This window comes from Corapipo altera, unplaced genomic scaffold (assembly GCF_003945725.1).
Source record: "Corapipo altera isolate COAL_440 unplaced genomic scaffold, ASM394572v1 61553, whole genome shotgun sequence".
NCBI lineage: Eukaryota > Metazoa > Chordata > Aves > Passeriformes > Pipridae > Corapipo > Corapipo altera.
Genome location: NW_020884918.1, coordinates 233,825 through 254,366, shown reverse-complemented (window position 1 = coordinate 254,366; position 20,542 = coordinate 233,825). Strand labels below are relative to the sequence as shown.

Sequence of the window (20,542 nt, the reverse complement as noted above, 5' to 3'; positions counted from 1 at the left end):
TCCAGGATGGAGAATCCACCACTTCCCTGGGCAGCCCATTCCAATGGCTGATTACTCTCTCTATAAAAAATTTCTTCCCAATATCCAACCTAAACCTCCCCTGGCACAGCTTAAGACCATGCCCTCTTGTCTTACTGATAGTTGCCTGGGGGAAGAGACCAACCCCCACCTGGCACAACCTCCTTTCAGGGAATTGTAGAGAGTGATGAGGTCTCCCCTGAGCCTCCTCTTCTCCAGGCTGAACAATCCCAGCTCCCTCAGCCTCTCCTCACAGGACCTGTGCTCCAGTCCTTTCACCAGCCTTGTTGCTCTTCCCTGGAACTGCTCCAGCACCTCTATATCCTTCCTGAACTGAGGGGCCCAGAACGACACAGCACTACAGGTGAGGCCTCACCAGGGCTGAGTACAGGGGAAGAATCACTTCCCTGGTCCTGTTGGCCACACTGTTCCTGATACAGGCCACGATACCATTGGCCTTCTTGGCCACCTAGGCACACTGCTGGCTCATGTTCAGCTTCCTGTCCATCCAAACTCCCAGGTCCCTTTCTGCCTGGCTGCTCTCCAGTCACTCTGTCCCCAGCCTGTAGCGCTGCAGGGGGTTGTTGTGGCCAAAGTGCAGGACCCGGCACTTGGCCTGGTTGTACCTCATCCTGTTGGAATCAGACCATCTCTCCAGTCTGTCCAGGTCCCTCTGAAGAGCCCTCCTGCCTTCCAGCAGATCAACACAGACCCTGAACTTGGTGTCATCTGCAAATTTGCTAATAATACACACAATTCCCTCATCCAGATCATCAATAAGGATATTAAACAGAACTGGGCCCAACACTGATCCCTGGGGGACACCACTAGTGACCGGCCACCAACTGGATGCATGATTTCAAATAAGCCTGAAGGCAGCCAGAAGCTACAAGATCCCTCATTGCCTCCCTGTTGTGGGAACCCCTGAGCGACGGTGAGTCAATGGTGTTGAGTCCCATCAGCAAGGAGAACCCCATGGTTTGTCTCACATTGATTTGCAAAGCTGACCATTGAAACAGCATTTGCCTTTTCTGTTGGACAGGATCTTACCAGGGGCCACTGGTAAGAGATCCTACAGCCTTAGAAACCCCTGATGCTGTTTTCTATACTGTAAGTTTTCAGGTTAGAACTGCACTTTAATCCATTCACTGCTGGTTTTCAGTTACACCTGATGTTTCCACTACTTTTCTATGCTATTCTGTCTTCCTAGATGTGCTGGAAATGCATGATAGCACCCAACACATTTTGTGCCTAAACAGGGAAATCAAAGTCACTGTCTTCAAATAAGCATTCAAACAGCAACATCTTTAATTTATGAAACCATCACATAATTACACAAGACAAACCTACCTCACAGGGATGTTGTGAGGCTTTCATAAGTATTTGTATGGCTTTCAGAAAAATGAAGCCACCCTGTAAGTGCTTAATAGTATTTTAATAAATACTTAAATATTTTTGTCCAGAGTGATTGGGTTTTTGAAGATGCTTTGGGGAGCATGTGCACAAGGATGTATGGCAAGAGCAAGGCACAGGCTGGATTGTTTGAGGTTTTTTAATGCAGTGGGGAATCTGTCTCTGGGAAGTGATGGGTGGCAGTGCTTTTAGCTAGCCCATCTTGAGCTACTCTGAAGTTCCCAGTTTAGTTCCCACGGACCAAAAGACTGAGCTGTGTGACAGCTGTTCTACTTCTGTCCCGTGGTCACTGTACAAAGTCTCTACCCCAGCTCAAGCACGTTTTGCTGGCTTCCAGCAAAACTAGGGTCGACTCTCAAATACAGTTGCTGCATTGCCTGCCAGCCACCCTCTGCCACCCCCAAATGAGAAAAAAATTCTCTGATGCATCCTTTCAAGCTGATGTGTGTCTTGAGACAGGTGAAGATCTGCTGTAGCTGCTCTATTAATATAAAGTCAGCTCTAATGAGGAAGCACCTACCACCCAAACCCACCCCATGCCACTGGGTTGGTTATGCATTAGTTATCTTTTTAGCAGGGAGATGGGAATAATCATTAAAGGCAGTAAATGTAATTTTTTGGAATTCTGTGCAGATGTTCTGTCACATCCTACTCTTGGAGATTTCTGTGTTGTTTATTCATGGCACCCAGCCCTGGGACTGCAGTTATGTGCTTGACATACATACCATATGTGCTTAAGCACTTTCTAGAAAAGTTAAGACTGTTGTCACCGCCCCCCAGGAACAAAGAGCTTATGGTGGTGTTTTACTTTTAATCCAATGATATCTCAAATGTGTAAGGCTGTTGCACTTCCTCATTCAGATAGAGGTGGCAGAATTCCTGTAACAGCAGGGCAACCTCTTCTCATATTTCTCGTGCATTCAGAGTGGAAAAAGAATGTGTTTGGGGGGGGGGGTGAGTTTTTGGTGATGCTGCCACAGAAGTTATCTGAATTCTTTCATATGGTGGTAGCTGGTGATAGTTCAAGTCTAGCCTGTCAGTAACACACTGGTTCTGTGATGCCAGCGTGTTTCAGCAGAGCTGTGGCAGGATTCAGGAGACCCTGTAGTTTAGTTTACTAATTTTTTGATGCTTCCTGAATGTTCAGATCAAAAAAACCACAAAAAACCAAGCATGGGGAAAAAAAAAGTTCATGTTTCTATTTTAGACTGTCCTTGCTCTTCTCTTGTCTGTGCTCTGCCAAACTATCCTTTGGTAGGGTAGTATCTACCTCTTACCAAAGAATATTCTTGACCAAAGTTCTATGTTAATAAACTTAATCACATTTTTTCTGCCATTATTGACTCCTGTATTTTGATCTGTATGAATATATAGGTATCTGGAGTCTTGCAGCTCTACTTTGCTTTTCTTCAGAATGTGATGATTGCATTTGGGTTTGGGTTTTTTTGGTAGATTTTTAAACAGGGAGATTGAATAATTTCTTCAGGTCACAGTCAGGTCTAACCCTACCCAGGTCTGCCCAATATCTCAGAGACCGAGTTTGTCTGGTTAAGCAGAGTGGATTTACTGAAGACTAGTCCCTCATCTGCATGTTGGACAAATGGTGTGCTCCTCCTGTGTGTCATCGAAGCACGTGGTCGTCACAGCTTGGAAGTCTCCACACCTCTCTGTTCTTTCTTATTTTCAGTTTCCTCATCAGCTTGGTTGTGAAAGTCAATGAAGAGTTTGTACATTAAAACACCAATAAGACTTCCCAGAACTGGAGCTGTGACTGGTACCCACCACCAGTTATGTCCAGCCCTAAAAAGAAACACAGAAAAGGCAGCTGGTGAGCCAGGCTACAACATCTTACCCTGCCGCATCATTGTGCAGCAGGAGTGAGCTGAGTCTGCTGGGGCAGGGGTGAGCTGTGTGAGCAGAGGTGCCTGTCCCACTTTATGTACTGGGCTCTACAACTGGCTTAGACAAATTCGCTCTCCACCACCTGATTGCTGGAGGGAAGGTCATTTTCCCCATCAGCATGAAAATGTGGCTCCACAGTCTGCAGGTTTCTTGTTATCCCAAAGAAATAGTCTATGTGATTTTGATGAGTGTGACTCTCAGACACAGGCACCAACATTTTCACTCCCCTTTTCCAATAACATCTGCACCTCTTCTACCAACCTCTCAAATACATTTTCAGGGAATTGAAGGAAAATGGGCATCTGGGATAGGAGACTGCAGTGATGACCGAACTATAGGAAAAGCATAGCATGGCACCATCTTTCTAGATAGAGGAAGGTAGGATTTCATCTCCAGATTCAGACATCTAAATGTAGGAGAGCTATTCAGCAATCCAGCTTTCAGGTGAGCTGAATGCATTCTGGCTCTCTGGTCACTGCAATAACCAGCTAGATCTCCAGTGAACAGGTCACCAGTTTGATGCCCAAACTGAGGTATCAGGGTGTCAGGGTGAATCTCATGCAGGAGAATTAGTGTACCCCAAATTTGGTGTACAGAGTAGAGTGCCCAGGGCTCCTCTAGGCACAACCCTTGCTCTCTGAGAATGGAGAACACACTCTGCAGTGACACCATCACTTGGCCCAAAGAAAAAGGCCTCGGGACTGTTTTGTTGTGGGCTTATCTCCTTTCCTTGCAAGCTGGGCAGTGTAAAAGCAGAATAGGTTACTCACGTGAAGACTTCTGTTCCCCAGCCAGCAATTGCTGTGAAGACCCTGGGGGGCAGGTCCCGGGAAGGGTTTATGGCATAGCCTGTGTTCATCCCCATTCCCAGGCCGATGCCCAGGACCAGGATACCGGTGATCAGGGGCTGAGTGCCTTTCAGGGCTGCATTGTTTTTCTCATCATGGATGACCTGTACGCCCAGGACCAGCATAACTGTCGCTGTGAACTGCAGGAGCAGAAGAGGGAGAACAGGTCACAGGACAGAATGGAAAAGGTGGAAGGATTCTGCTCAGCAGAGGGGAAGAGGCTTCCCAGAATCAAAGAGGAGGTAAGATTCACAGTCTGATCAAGGCAGGGAGGACCCAAATGTTACTCTTGCCTCACAGGTGGACCAAAGAAAATTCTAGACTCATTTCTCAACAAAAATGTGTTCACCTCTGCCAGAAGTGCTCTAAGACTGACACAAACTTCTCAGCAACAAATTCTCCCCCTCCGCTTCTTAAGTCAGGGAAATGGGTTATTTTAAGTACATGTTGTCTAACAGAAGCAGAGCCATAGCAAACAGCTAACAAGACAAATCTGATCCTCTCTAGAGGGAGTGATGGTTTTACTACGGCCTGTTGCTTTAGCCCTTCCTGGATGCGGATACCAGATTCTCATCTGAGAAGCTGAATGTCCCATCAGTGACAGTACACAGGTGGCATTTGTAGATCTGCAGTGCCGAGGACATCAAGAACCACAGTTTGTATAGAGGTGATGACTCCTGTTTCTTTCTGCTTCAGCAAATGCAGCTGGAGAGCCTTGGTCTGCTTGCAGAGATGCCAACAAAAGCAGAAACTGCAGCTCTTAGCAATGTACTGTCACTGTCATTTGCTTTCTTGTGCAGCAAGGACACGGCCTGATGCACAGGAGGCTGAGTGATCAGCTCCCCACCTGTAGGCTCTTCCCACTCTCACCACCTTCCTCATCATGCCAAGTCAGGAGTTTTGTCAGCTCAGAAAAAAAATCATTGGCTTCCTAAGATATTCACTGGAAGTGAATCTTCCCTCTCTGGTATCTCAGTGCTTCACACATCCCTTTCCTATTTCTGGGCATCTGAGCATTGTGCTGTGCGCTGAGAATCAACTGTACACAGCCTCAATTGGACTATTCAAACTGTAGAGTTTCAGTCCAGGCTCCACTCTTGTGAAGACAGTCCCAGGCTCTCTTCACTGGGCAGGAGCAGCCAGCACAGCTGCTTAGGGTTATGGAGTGGGTGTAGAATCCAAAAAGGGCAAGAACAGTTCAGGGAACTGCCCAGAACCCAAAGGAGATGGTTGCTGATACAGGTCAGCTTCTCATTTCCCATTGCTTGTGCTACACGAAGGGAGAGTGACTGGAGGGCACTTGGACCAAGCTGCAGAGCCTCCTGCAGGCATTACCCTGAGGGTACCCTGTAGCAGACCTATTACTTCCCACCTTCTAGCTCACCACAGCCATTCCTACTGACCTCTGTAAAGAAGGCCCCCAGCAAGGATACACTGGGAGCGGGGTAAGTGGCAAAGATCGGTGCAGTGGCAATTGGTCCTGTCACTGTGAAGTTCCCTTTGGTGTAGTCATACAGAGCATCTAGGAGAAGTGGGAGATATGGAACTTAGCACAGAGTTCATCCCACAAGTCACATACACATGTGCACCCATTACAGCCAGCACAGACACCAAGGAGAAGAGAGGCAATGGAAGATATGATGGAGGTGACACACTCCTCGCAGGGTGTGGTCTCACTAATACCTGTTGCCCACAGACTTCGGTCTGCAATTTCTTCCTTATGCCCCCTATTCCTACTCCAGCAGTCTGGATGCACTGGAGGCCTCCAACCCTGAGACTGAGACATGCTGGAAACAACAGCTGGCAGGTCGTCTGCTCACAATTCAAAACCCCCAGTGTCTGTGATCCCTGTTTTCCACAGACCGGCAGAGTCCCCCAGAGCTCCAGCTCTACCTAATACACAGTAGTTCATGTAACTCAAGCCCCTGCAGACCTGGAAACAAAATGCTGACAAAATGCAGCTGCTGCACTTCAGCTGAGGATGGGTTTTGAAAGTGGGAATGCCCTGAGCAAAAGGAGCTATGTTATCCAGGAACTGCATATCCTTCCCAGAGGTATCTGGGACCTGCTCTGACCGTGAGCTATGAAGTATGTCTCACAGGCCTTGCCCTCCTCAGAAATTATGCTGTGGACTCCAAAAGGACATATTTTTGATAATGTGAGTTGAATGAAGTGATGCCTACAGCAACTTCTGTGATAAAAGACACAACAGTACCATAGTAGAGGCCAAAGACGGTGGCTGCTGCCATAAAGGAGCCCAGGAACTGGCCGGTCAGATAAGCTATGAGCTTTTTCCAGTTGAGGTTTCCTAAAATGTACTCCATAATGGTGATGGCAGCATTCAGATGACCTCCTGCAAAATCACAGAAAAAGAAAGCGGCCTCAGCCCTGATGTAGCTGATTTAGGGCATGTGACTGGGCACATGCCCCATTCCTGGAAACATTCAAGGCCAGGTTGGATAGGGCTCGGAGCAATCTGCTCTGGTTGAAGATGTCCCTGCTCACTGCTGGGCGGTAGGACAACACGACCTTTAAAAGTCTTTTCCAACCTAAACCCTTCAATGGTTCTATGCCCCATGCCACACAGTGGTTACCCAGACCTTGTTCCAGAACACCAAGACTCTCTCAGGGCAGGGTCTTACTCCTGCACAGACACAAAACTGACCCATTCTCCCTGCTCAGCTGAATCATACAGGTCAAAGAGCTACTAGCTTTAGTCTTCTAAAACTTATGTAGACCACAGGCTGCCTCCGGAGAGTGGATCGTCTTGCCAGTCAGATATACCTTTCTCAGCATGGCATGAGTTTCTCTGTGAGTTTCTCAGTGGGCTGCTCTGTATTGAGCTTAAATAGAGCCCAGACTTAGCCACTTTTTAAACAGCTACAGGTAGATGAGGCAAATCTTAGCCCAGACAATCACGGGGCCTTCTGGAAACATCAAATAGACAAGAAGGGCCTCATCCAGGCAAAGCTGAGTACCCCAGCTGATGGGAGCTGTGGGCCCTTAGCATACCTGGCAGTCAAGGCATGAAAGGAAACTGCAGAATCAGCCACTGATGACCCATATCTTTGTGACTGCATAGCAAATCCTACACAGGGCTGTCAGGAGGGACTCAGGTGAGCTCTTGGACATCACTACATTGAGAAGGGGTTGCCAGAATGTTCAACCATGCCCAGACCATGGTTGCTCCCAGTAGTTTGAAGCAGACCCTGTCCTTCCCTTGCAGAGTTTGTAATCTTGGACTGCATTTCCCGATATCTTTTAGTATGTGGCTTTCATACAGTGCAAGACCATTTTTCCCTGTTTTGATGGGACACTTTCTGTGGAGGAGCTTGGTACTTTTGGAGAAGGACTACATGAATCCAGGTTTGGTGCCCTTGGTGTGTTCTCCAGGCCCCATGTCCCCATATTTCTAAAGGAAATATTTGTTTTTCCTGCCCCGTAGGTATAAACTTTAGGGGTTAATAAATGTTCCAACCTTCATGGCCATCTCCTACTCCAGACTCTAGAAGGGTTAAGATGCAGACACCCATTGTCTCATCAAAGTGTAGGATAAAGTGAAGTAAAAGTGCATGTATCACCTTGCTACAGTCCAACAATCACAAATGGAATGGGAGTAGATCCCTTTTTCTTTGATCCTCTGCTCCTTTGTGGGTATGACCAGCCATTTCAGAGATCACAAGAAGCATCTTGTGACACATTGAAGCCAAATTACTATGACAGGAAGCCCTGAAGTTTGCTCCATAACCAGACTGTTGCTGGCTGAGCTGAGATCCCTTCACTCTGCCCTCTGCCCTCAGCAGAGCAGCTCCTTCTCAAAAGTCACTTGGGACTGCCGAGACCTACTTTCCTCAGCCCACTTTTCCCAGGATTTTTCCACCAGCTCCAAAAGTCAAGGAAACCAAGCACTGACTACTCGCGTGGAAAATTTTTCCAAACCAGCCCCAAGCTTGGACCTCTCTCTCTGTTCCAAAAGTTCAAGAGCAAAGAGGTGCTTTAATTTTTTGCCCATTAGAGCCATTAATCTCATCTCTTGGTGCAAATGAATGCAGAAATAGCACAAGGCAAAGGTAATGCTCTGCCGTGAGGGATGGCACCCCATGGCCCTGAACCACCACCTCGTGCGGGTTATGTGTGCATGGATGTGGATGGTAAGGAGAAGATTTGCATACCATTCCTTGTTGCAACATCAGCAGTAAGCTCTCCTTTGCAATGAATTATTTACTTCCCCATGGGTCGTATGAGCAGCGTGTTTTGGGAGCTCCCTGTCTCCTTAGGCCATGACAGCATATCCCAACTGCCTAATGGGAGAACTGCTGAAACCTGGCTCTGCAGCAGGAGGGGAAGTTAGAACCTGTGCCACCCTCCCTGTCCCACTTGCCCCATCACAGCTCAGAGCACAAGTTTGGGGACAGCATGCTGTAGATGTGCTGTGCCTGCCTTGTCCCTTGCTTCCCCTGACAATGCCACACCACCGCATTGCCTTGGCTTGACCTCTAACCTGCCCCTCCTCCCAGATTTGGCTGTGTTCTCCAGGTCACAAAGCTGGCCCTGGTCATGGTCACCAACCAGACCTGCTCTATTCTTCTTCCTTGGGTACCCTAGGACTGCCCTTTTTGGGGTGAGGGCACTGCTCCACCTTGCCATGCTGTCATCAGCCCCTTCACAGCCCACTGGTGCTGTTCCCAATGCATGTGGCCTTTAGGGGACATGAATATGTCCCGTGCTCAAGTGTCCTGCTCACCAGATACTCCTCCAGAAGCATGGATTCCCAGAGTAACACCAATGCCAAATGCCATATTGATGCTCAGATACTGACCAGTGTTTCCTTTTCCTAATACCACTTGTGCCACAGAGGACAAGCCAAAAACCTGTGTAAAAAGAAAGAGAGAAAGGAGTGTTAAAAGTATTGTTGTTGCTGTGGTAGACTGAGCTTCTTTGCTATTTTTTCTGAAATACTGATAAACTCCCAAAGACAGGAAGTCTCTAAGGTGCCTATGGTCAGAAGACAAAGAACAAGCCTCCTCTGCAAAAATTGAAGTGATGCCTGGGATATTTCCCATTGGTGCCCATCAAACCAAACCAGGCACTCTCATTATGATTGAGTGTGGAGAGACAAACCCCAGACACCCACACCAAGAGCTGGGGCTCAATGAGGATCATTCACACTGCCACAGCAGAGATGTCTGGGCCTGAAACCAGGGACATGAGGCAGGGGAGCATCACCATGGACCACTCAGAGGCAACGTCCAAGATGGATGGAAGGAGGGTGAGCAGATTCCTGTGGTCTTTCTTTTCCTGGTGCGCAATTTATTGACTAAAAATGTAGTTTGGGCAGCATACAGCTATTTGCCAAACTCGACTCTAATTTTGGTAACATTCCAGCAAAAGACAAGAAAGGAAATTCTTCTTTGACTTTTCCATTCAACACATACGACTTTCAGTTTGAAAACAGCCAAAGTTTCAATATTTTTTAAGTTACTAAAGGAGAAACAGTGAAAAAATTAGAAGTAAACACTCTCCAGCAGGAAAAGACATATTCAAGAAATTGGTCTGTCCTGAAAATGAGTTCTATGTCACTTTTTTAATATGGCAAGAGGTTGGAAAAATCAGTTCTTTGAACGGTCTTACACTGAAATCTGGAGAAGGACGAAGCTTCTTGTGAGGTTTCGGCCTCACAAACGACTTGGGCTTTGGAAGGTATATCCTGTTCCGAGGACTGTACTGATGTTTAAGCAGGATGACATGTCTTTCAAAAACAAGGAAGTCAATATGTTCTCCAGCATCTAAACCTCTGCTCTGACCTGTACTGTTTTAACTGTGATCTTTTCTGGCTACTCTGCCTGGATCCAAATTTTATCTCATGCGTCTGCTTCCCCTCGATGCTTTCACACATCACTCAAATCCTCTGTTCTCCAGGGATACTGTTTTATGTCTCTCATATACAGAGACCACACTCTGTGCTCTGCACAGAGCTGCAGCCTGCACAGTGTGAGCTCTTCTCAGATTGCCTTAGCAAAAGCCCCCAAACGCAGTTTATGATGTCCCCCAGCATCTGCAAAGTATCTGCATATTCATCTCTGAATTTTCCAAAGCCAGATCCAAGAGAAGGCAAATGCATAAGGCACAGGTTTTGCAGCAGAGCACACAGGTGCAGAGATAAGGGTACAAGGCAAGAGATATAGCTGCATGAACAGCACTATCCTGAAAAAAAATATAAGACAGGCCACAGAACATCCTGGAGATGCATCCAGCACATTCCCGTTTGCACTGAGGGCCAAGGTGCTGCTGAAGAGTTGGGTGCTGGATGGTGCTTGTCATCAGCCCTTGGTGCGAGTCCACATGCACTGCCCTTCTTTTATTCTATTCCCTCACATGCATCAGTGAGGGAAGAGCCAATGTGAGCTGCAGGCCACAAAATCTGCTTTGGACTGTCAGAGTACAGAGAAAAGTCTCTACCTCATGCTGCTTCCCAGAGACAGCCATGGCAGGACAACCCTGAATTATTCTTTGTCACCTGGGAAGTTCAATCACCCAATAATGACGGGAATGGCAAGCAATTTGCTTTTGGAAAATGGTTTGCTAAGCTGCTTCTGAGGCTTCACAGATGCCTGTACTCTGACTTACTATGGGTACAAAACTGCCTAGGAGTGAACTTCAAGGAGGTGGATGTGCAATATGATGTGATAAAAAGCCACCATCCTCTGCACGGGCAGTTGTTGCCCCTGAAAATGAGCACCTTTGTACAGTCAGCTCTGTCAAAAGGTCCCTATACTTACACAAATCTTACCTTCCTCCTGTGCAAATCTCCAAGTGCAAGTTGTTGGGGTTATGCTCAGCCTTTGCATGCCAGCCTCTGTCCAGTCCAAAGCATCTCAGCCCAGGCTAAGTCCGGGTGTAGTAAGTTGGCACAGACAGACACTGGACTTTTTCAGAGGGAGGATCTCATTATGCTGTGTTGGTCCAAAACTCACAGTCTCTGATCCCTCTGGGTACTTCACCTCCACCAGGGATCAGTTCTGACTGTAAAGCCTTCCTTGCCCTCTCCCCAAACATTAGGAAGCAGCCCAGGAGCTCAAGCCCACTTAGCTTTTTCTTTGTGAAACAGATCCCTCAGGCAAGGGGGCAGTTTATGTATGATTTGCATAAGCACTATTCAATTGGCAGCAAGAAAAGCAAAAGTGAAATCCTGGCGTGCTTCACACCTGGTAATTACATTTCCTAATGGTGGGCTGTGGCTCGGGAGAATTTCTCCGGAAGGTTCATTACCCTGGCAACACCGAGAGAGGAAGATGGATGACCGATGTTTTCATTTCACAGTAGCTGTCTGTGATAGGGGAGTCAGGGTCTGCCCCCCCAGACCTGTTCAGGACCCAACAACCACACCATTGCCTCTGTCATAGCAGGAAGAAAAGCCTCAATTCACTGTATGGGATCTTTCAGGGTGTTTGGCACAAGTGTTGCGTTACTCTGTCTGACTAGACACTGCTCTTTGATTTCATTCCCAAACTCTTCCTCAGTTTCCTCCTAGAAGAGAACTGAAACAATGACATGTCCAGAGAAGGGCAGTGGAGCTGGGGAAGAGTCTGGAGCACAAGTCTGATGAGGGATGGCTGAGGGAGGTGGAGGTGTTCAGCTGGGAGAAAAGGAGGCTCCAGGATGACCTTATTACTCTTTACAGCTACCTGAAAGGGTGGTGTAGCCAGGTGGGGGTCAGTCTCTTTCTCCCAGATAATATGTGACAGAAGAGGAAACAGCCTCAAATTGTACCAGGGGAGATTTAGATTGGATATTAGGAAAAATTTCTTCACCAGCTGGTTTGCTAAACATTGTAACAGGCTGGCCAGGGAAGTGGTGGAGGTATAGATATTAAATATATATTATAATATATCAGTATGATATATGGATATTATAATATATATAATACCCTGGAGATATTTAAAAGACATGTAGATGTGGCAGTTAGGGACATGGTTTAGTGGTGGGATTAGCAGTGCTGAGTTAATGGTTGAACTCTTAAAGGTCTTTCCCAACCTAAATGGTTCTGGGATATTATCATTCTATCCCACCTGCTTCACTGTCTCCCAGTACCCACCTCTCACTCCCACTTTACTTTTTAGCTCCAGAAGGTTTTTGGCAGACAGTCTTCCTGATGGGAAACTGCCACCCCACCATAGCAGAGTAATGAGCAATAACAACCAGCCACCGAGCAACCCCGAGGATGTGGTAGGAAACCACTGACCTTACAAATTACTGTTTTAAATGGTTACACACACACACACAGAGACACACAGAGAGACATGTCTGGACCCATCTCCTCCTTACCATGAGGATGAACGTTCCCAGTGTTTCTGCCAGCAGCTCCCTCATGGTGCTGCATTGAGTTGTGAGCGCCTTCTTGATCTTCTCAGACATTGTCCTCTCTGACCTCGGAATGTAGACACGGTGCTGCTATTGTGAAAACACACTTCATTGCACAGAGCCAAGTTACCCTTTGAAACTTGGCACCCTCTATTCAGCCCCAGACACCTTCATTCATTTGGTTAACAATGAACAAGCCAATAAAGCAGCAGCCAGCTTCAAAGTCTGCCCCCACACAAACACACATGCCATCCTTTAAAAGCTATATCATACAAATGCAATATTTCTATTACTGGGGCATTACAGACCCTGTGTCTGCCCAGGAGCAGCCTATCCTCAGAACAGTGGAGCTGTAAGTAGCTTTGTTGCGCTCTTAAGGCTGTCTTTCTCAGTAAACTTTTCTGCTGGAACTGAACAGGAATTTTGGCTCTGCTCTGCATTGTAACCCACTCACTGGTGGTTTGGTGCCATTTTTTTTAAACAGATGGGATTAGGACCATTTGCCTGTGCAGGACTATTTGGATGCCCATTCTGCAGCAAGGGTGCTCTGCCTGGCGCCAGTGTGCACTGCTGTCCTCAGCTGGGAAGAGCACAATGCATTGCTTCAGACTGAATATTTGCTCTTGTTGAATGCACCTGTGTCTGCAGCTGCCATCACACTAGTGGAGAGCCATGCCACCAGCCACCTTGTCTGTCCTTTCATGTGGGACAAGGAGAAACCAAGCTCAGAAATGGTCTCCAAAGACCTTCAATCTCATCTACCTGCCGGAGCAGAATCATTGCTGTCCTGATTCCTCCTCCATCTACTGATTCCCTCTGCTCATCTCCCTCCTCACCAGGTGCTCTTACCTTTCCACGGTGAAAACGTTTTAATACCTTTGCTTAATCATGGAAAAACTCACATCCACTGAACACTCAAGACCTTTCCATGGGAGTCTTTTCTGGTTCTTTGCTGGTTTTCTTTGCCTTCCTCTCAGCCTGCTGCAGATTCTCAGCGTGGCTCTGCAGAGGTTACCAGCAGCTGTCCCAATGGGGACATGGTGCTCTGCTCATGCTGCCCATGGTGTTGCTTCCCTCTGCTCTACTGCATGGGCAAAAGTTCATGAGCTTTCTTTCACCCACAGGACCCTCAGCAGCTGTATGGAAGAACGTGTGAAGCTGATTCTCCCCTGCTCCATAGATGATTGTCTATCTTCTGGCAGGGAGAGTTTTATGCAATGGGGTAATCCCTCCTCCAAGAGCAGATTAGCTATTGACCCCAGTGAATGTCTGGATAAATATGCAGTAAATTACTAGTCTGTCTCTGACACTAAGGATAATCTGATTATGACAGATGGTGATCATGTTGCTTGCAAGGGTGTTCCTACTGCATATTTCTAGGTGGGAAGGTTTTCTCCTATGAGTCTGTGAGCTATGCTGTGGCACAGAACAAGCACCAGATAAATCTTTCTAGGTCACTTCATTCTCTGCCATGCAACTGTTTATTGGTGGAGCACAAACGTGGGCCCTGGACCACCAGGTTGGGGTAGTGACAAGAGTGTCAGGTTTGTTTTGCACATGGTGGTTTCCAGCTGACTTTACATGTCACCTGAGATCTGCATATATTGGAGATCTCACAGCCTTTCTCGGATGAACAAGGTGTGAGTGGGTCAGTATCACCCACAACTGGACCTACAACTTTGTTTTTCACTCCTAGATCTCAGGGAGCCTTCCAAGTGGATTCTTTCCCTGTGGACTAGGAATCTGCTGTGTCGCTGATAGGCTTTGTCTCCTGCATTCAGGCTTTAACTACAGGCATCTCCATATTCTGATTTGGGCTGAAAAACAGACAGGTATTTCCTGGGAACACCAGGTTCCCATGGACTTGCAGTCTTCTCAGGGAAAAAGGCAATCTTAGTTCACAATAAAAATCTTTGGTTTGGTGATAATACTTGCAGCTTCATTCCCAACATTACCACTGAATTCCCTAAAATTTCAGCATGCTTCTAGGATGGCATCATGAATCACTAGATATATCTCTTGCCACTGCTTGTCCTTTTGTTCAAGTCATTCCACAAGATGGCACTGAAACATTAATTTCTCCCTTAAAAGTGTTCATAAGGGTTCCTCTGTTGGCTACTGAAAATGTGAGAACTGTTTAATTTTAGGGTTCCTCTAGGTATTTTTAGACATTGAAGTGATAGACGTGTTCAAGGAGAGTAACAATAACAAAACCAACACCTTTCCATAGGTCATGTAAGTCAGAGCACCTCTGTTCTGACAGCACACAAACCCAAAGTGTGTGAGCCTGCACCTGACACCTTCCACTTTACAATCAGCAGAGAAAAACAGGCAGCTCCAATGGGCAGTTCTTCCCCACCTAAAATAAGCATCTGAGGCCAGGCCTATGAGTCACACTAGATACTGGCACTTTCCCTCCAGTGTCTGCACAGGGACATGGAGTGATGGGCTCCAACATGCACACCCACATTGAGATACCTACCCCCAGGTGAGCTGGACTGCTCCTCTCCCTGCATCCAGATGTGGTGATCTTGAGCAAGTGCAAACCACGTGAGTCAGACAAGGGCTGAATTGCGAATATCTGCTGGTTGCCCAACGGTACCTGCTCGTACTTGCTCAGTTTCACTCACCCGCAGGGCTGATGGGGATCTCTGGGGTCACTAAATACATCCTTCCTGACATAGGCAGCTACACCACATCGACCCTTTGGTGACCAGGCCAGTCTCCATTTTAGGGGTAGGTGCTTTTTGCCCAACTTCTCCTGTTGGACCCTGTTACCAGAACTACCTGCTCTGGAGATTAGACACTTTCCTCTAATTTTCAGCCAGATTCTCAAAGCTGTTTGTCCATGTGCCAGCATTGCCCCATCACAGTCATGAGTTAATTTGTTTATTACAGGTGCTATCTCTTAGAGTGTTCCTATAAGGTTTGTTAGAAGAGCATTAGCTGTTTGTGCTTAGCTCCACAGTGCCTCCTGATGTTTACCTTGATTTCCTCACAGGTTGAAACTTCACTCAGCATTGGCCTTACAATGATTTTACCACATTTTCCCCCTGCACATTAAGCAGCCACCTGCTAAACCAAACCCATTTTCTTCCCTATGGCAGATGTGCTTTCAGCAGTAGTAATAAAGGTCTCAGTTTGGAGAGGAAGGTTTTGGCATAGTCAATGCCCACTAAGTGTGCTGGTGTTGATACCCATGGTACTGAAGAACAGGAGGAACAACACCCCTGGATCCTGCTAGAGCAGCCCCAGGAAGGATGACAACACAGGAACTCCAGGGCATTCTTCAAGGAATAACTTCTCTGACTCAGTTTGACAGTGCACATGCTCCTCTGCACCTAGGAGCTCATTTGTCTCTTAATTGGGCTAATCAGCAGGTGGAACATTGCCACTCCAGTTGCTGCAGCCCTGCTGGTGGAACTTTTTCCCCCCAGAGGCCTAGAGGAGCATGAGCAGAGAGCACAACAGAGGACAAGAACAGCTTGCTCCTCAATCAGACCAAATGAACATTGCACCAAGATATCTCCAGTGCCCTTTAGGAAGCAAGACCCAGTCAGAAAGATCATTACAGCACTGGTATGACCTTAGCTGTCCAGTACAGACCCCAGCTGACATACCCTGGAATACCTGCTCCCTATGGTCTCATATTTAATACTCATGGTCACTTTTTACAGATGGCAGGCACCAAGCAAGTTGCAGACACCCCTGATATTTGTCTCCCAGCAGATGGCTTTGCTCTCTGTACTGTTACACTGCTCTCCATTCCCAGGATACTACCCTCCACAGTGTTTCGGCTCATCCCACACAACATTATCCCTTGCCCTGAAGCTGACCAAAGGTTTGTCACCTGTGCATATTCGTCCATGATACCAGGCTGGCTCTTATCGTGCTGGGCAGAAATGGGAGGTGGAGGCACAAACAGAAGGAGGTTCACCGGTGGGATCCTGCTTCAGGCACAGTGCTGCCCTTCCCCAGGCTGCTACAGCTTACTCAAGCCGAGGTAATCCCCGAGGGGATAGTGTCAGCAGGAGCAGAGTTAGCCAGGGAGAGCAGAGCTCTACACGAAGGGGTTGCCAGGGGTGGCGCTGGCCCTATTGTTGAGCAACAAGAGCGGAACCCTCCTGGCCACGGGGGAACCCACCCACCCCGCATTGGGCCACACTCTCCTCCTGCCCTTGTTTGACTTATCAGACAGAATCAGATCATTTTTGTAGGCAGCAAAGCATGATGATTTTTGAGGCATCCCACCAGCTTTGATCTGTGAAAAGCCCTGAAAAATGTCACTTGTCCACAAATATTTAACAGGGAGTTAAATGGAGGCACAGGGGTAGCTCAGGTCATAGAATCATAGAATGTTAAGCATTGAAAGGGACTTTAAAGATCATCTAGTCCCAGTCACCCCAGCTACAGGCAGAGATGCCCCCCACTAGACTAGGTTCCTCAAGTCCTTATCAATCTGGCCTTTCACACTGCCAGGGTTGGGGCATCCAGAACCTCCCTGGGCAACCTATTCCAGTATATTACCACCATCATAGTAAAGTGTTTCTTCTAAACTAAATTTCCCCTTTTTCAGTTTGTACCCCTTGTCCTATCACTACAGTTGCTGACAAAAGACTCCCTCATCAGCTTCCCTGTAGGCTCCTTCAGATACTGGAAGGTTTCTATGAGGTCTCCACACAACCTTCTCCAGGCTGAACAGCCCCAACCTTCTCAGCCTTTCTTCATAGGGGAGGTGCTCCACTTCTCTTATCAACTTCTTGGCCCTCCTCTGGACTTGCTCCAACAGTTCCATGTCCTTTTTATGTTTAGGGCACCAGAACTGTATACAGTAAAGGTCCAAGAAGGTACCCATGGGATTTCCAAAAAGGTACCCGTGGGATTTCCAATAAGGTCCTGCCAGCTCCTCATTTGCCATCATCCCTCATTTCCGTGAGCATCTTGTTCTCCTGGCCTGCTCAGGGCCATGCTCCCACCATAACTCTGCGTGTGGAAACATCTTCCTTGCTGTCCTGGGGCCCCACCATGGGAGTCTCCAGACCCCAACAGAGAGCAGCAGGCCCTGTGGGTGCAAATGCTCTCATGGAGCTTTGAGCCGCCTGCTCAGGCCTGCTTTCAATCCACAGATAAAGTGAAAGCTGGGGAGACCACAGAGCTCACAGGACATCATCACCCAGGAGATAAGAGGAGCCAGGCTTTCTCCTAAAGGAGCCCAAACACTCGCACTCTGAAAGGAGAGATTAAAGGGAAAAGACTGCAGGCTGGGGGAGGAGACACCAGATCAGGTGAATGAGGTCTTGAAACTGCAGAGCATGGTGGAGCCAGCACACTGATCTGAACATTTCCCTGCCTCTGACTGTACAATAGAGACAGCACAGCATGGCTGTGTCCCACCCTCAGGATGCAAGGAGTTCAGCCTTACAGACAAACCCCTTGTACTTCATCTCACACTGTCTCCTCTGCCTCATCCCTTCCCAGGCACTCCAGTCCAGGATGGTCTGCAGCACCAGAAAGGCACAAGCTTGTGTTGACACTCACAAAGAGTAAAACCAGAGCGGGGCCTGATGACAGGCTCACAGCAGGCTCACAGCCGTGCCTGCTCCCTCTGCTGCTGAGCAAGCAGAGCAAGGCTGAACCAGTAGTACTTCACACAGTCCTTCACAGCCACCAGGTGTTTAAAGCTATACTGCATCCATACATTCCACTCATATAAGCTACACTTGTAAACCCTTCAAGAGATGATGTCAAACCCATAGGGACACCATAGAATCACAGAGTCGTAGAATTTGGGAGGCTGAAGAGACCTTAATGATCATCCCATTTCAACCCCCCTGCTATGGGCAGGGACACCTTACACTAGACCAGGTTGGTCAAGGCCCCACCAACCTGGCCGTGAACACTTCCAGAGATGGGGTATCCACAGCTTCTCTGGACAACCTGTGCCAGTGCCTCACCACCCTCACAGAATTTCTTCTATTATCTAATCTAAACCTGCCCTCCTTCAGTTTAAAGCACTTGTTCCATCAGACCCTGTAGGCCCTTGTAAAAAGTCCATCTGTGATGCAGATGTTTTGTGGGGTGAGGAACCAGCTGGTGACACTAATTGTTGCCCATATGTACAATCAGTGAATTACCCACCACCCAGCTCTCAGCCACACAGCCGTGTTCTCACATATTGCACCTGCCATGGGGTGTCCAAAGACAGTAGAGCTGCTGGCATGACTTGCACCACCAGTGCCTGCCACGGGATTTGCCTCTCCACAGGGGAGGGAAAGGCCAGGATGGAGGCAGCTGGGTTGGTTTTCTCAGCACCAGCCCACCTCAGCCCAGAGGGCCGCTGTTGGTCTGGACGTGAAGGCATCCAAAGGAAAACCCGATAAGCTCCCACTATCGCAGCTCAGAGGAGATGCCACAGATTCCTTGCAGGCGTGCACACAAATTCCCTTGGACACTGCTCAACATCTCCTGGCACTCCAGGGAGCCCCACAGACATTTCAGTGGGGGTAGAGGTTTCCTCCAGCATCAGCCAGACCTCGTCACCCTCATGATCCCCCAGCCATTTTTGGCTCTTGTGCTCTTTAGAGACACAGGAAAGAGGAACGAAGTGTGGATCTAGGTGGCTCCATGGTCATTCTCATCCTGTCAGTTCCTGTGTGTAAAGCCATTGAACCAGAGAAACTCACAGAAGCTGAAAATTCCTCCATTGATGTATCCTGAGCAAGAGTCAGTTTTCCTAGCCCATGTAGTTTTCCAGCACAAGTCCTGCATGGCACAAGTGGCAGCTTCACAAATTGTTCCAAATTAAGCAGAGCACTGACATACAGTCTGTTTCCCTAAGCACAGGGCACCACATATCAGTCATTACTGAGAGTGCAGATGTCCCTAACGCATAGCAATTATTAAATATTGTCACTGTCTTTATTGTCTCTATGTTTCTTTTTACACAGACACTCAAATTATGCATCCATATCAGCCACTTCCAGTGAAGAAGTAACTGTAGCATTCTGAATTTTGACTTCGTATGATCCTCCTTGGGGTCAAATTATCAATTTATAGTCTTATAAGAATGGCAGAGGGTCTGTCCCTCACTCCCAGCATGAACCAGTTAGAGCTCTTAGGAAGCACCTCAGGGTGTATTTTCACAGGACTTGATGCAATGGGCCTCTGACTGCAACACAGCCCCAGGCACTGCCATGAGACATAAATCACAGCAGGTCTGTGAACATATGGAGAGTGATCTTTGCACCTCAGATCTTCATGCATGTTCCAAATTGCAGCATTAGGCACAGCAAGTACGTGGATGGACCCCTCACTTGCTCAACATAGAATCTACTAAGAAATATGTGGCTTTGCTGTAATAACTTTGCTCAGAATAAGCTAAAACTGCTTTTCATGCACCAGTGTGTGTACTGCATCTCCAGAAGTCCTTGACACAGGATGCTAGGGGTGCTAAAAAGACATCTAAAGAAGGTTAGACAAATTCATGGAGGTGAAAATCCACCAATGGCTGTTAAACATTGACACACCTCTATTACAAGGAACCTGAGCTGTGAATTGTTGGGGGTTGTTAAATGATTCTGGGGAAATAAATTTGTTCTGTTCCCACACTCTTCTCACATCACACACTCATGAATCTCCTTCATGAGTCCAACCCACCTCAGTGACCACTGCCTGGCTGACTGTGCTGTCCAGTGGAATAAGATGTCCACCGCTTTAGTACTTAAGTCACAAGAACAGAAGACTAACAGCCTTTTCTAGCTGCTCTTCTCAAATTGCTCAGTTCTGAGATGGCATGGGAATACCAAAAATATATTCCGGCTCTACTCTTCACCAGCGTGAGTCCTGAGCACCCACTCCTCCTCCCTGCCCAGTTCCCCATTTCCAGGGGTGACCAAGACACCTTTTTCAGAAACAACTTGCAGTGGGCAGAGGAGACATTTGTAACTGCGCACAGCATGTTATGTGATCTTTGCTAAAATACCTGCCCAGGCTGAGTGCTG

The 20,542-nt window shown here is 47.6% G+C and overlaps 1 protein-coding gene and 1 long non-coding RNA gene across 6 annotated transcripts; one reads left to right on the top strand and one right to left on the bottom strand.

Moving 5' to 3' along the window:
• The first annotated feature begins 1,490 nt into the window (after positions 1-1,490).
• Positions 1,491-14,406, top strand: LOC113953198. Its single transcript, XR_003529770.1, has 3 exons — positions 1,491-1,613; positions 7,548-7,552; positions 14,395-14,406. It is a non-coding gene; the product is annotated as an uncharacterized LOC113953198 (long non-coding RNA).
• On the bottom strand, positions 2,605-16,630 carry LOC113953197 (aquaporin-7-like). 5 transcript variants are annotated; one of them, XM_027656103.1, is made up of 7 exons: positions 16,393-16,630; positions 12,507-12,632; positions 8,926-9,052; positions 6,397-6,534; positions 5,585-5,703; positions 4,104-4,321; positions 2,605-3,231 (listed from the first exon to the last, which is right to left on the bottom strand). In XM_027656103.1, the coding sequence occupies exons 1-7, from the start codon at positions 16,408-16,410 to the stop codon at positions 3,072-3,074; spliced, it is 906 nt and encodes a 301-aa protein (XP_027511904.1). In that variant the 5' UTR covers positions 16,411-16,630; the 3' UTR covers positions 2,605-3,071. The 5 variants fall into 5 exon arrangements, with proteins under 5 accessions (XP_027511904.1, XP_027511905.1, XP_027511903.1 ...); XM_027656104.1 differs by having other exon boundaries at positions 12,507-12,629; XM_027656102.1 differs by lacking the exon at positions 16,393-16,630 and adding an exon at positions 16,163-16,219 and having other exon boundaries at positions 12,507-12,629.
• Positions 16,631-20,542: the final 3,912 nt, after the last annotated feature.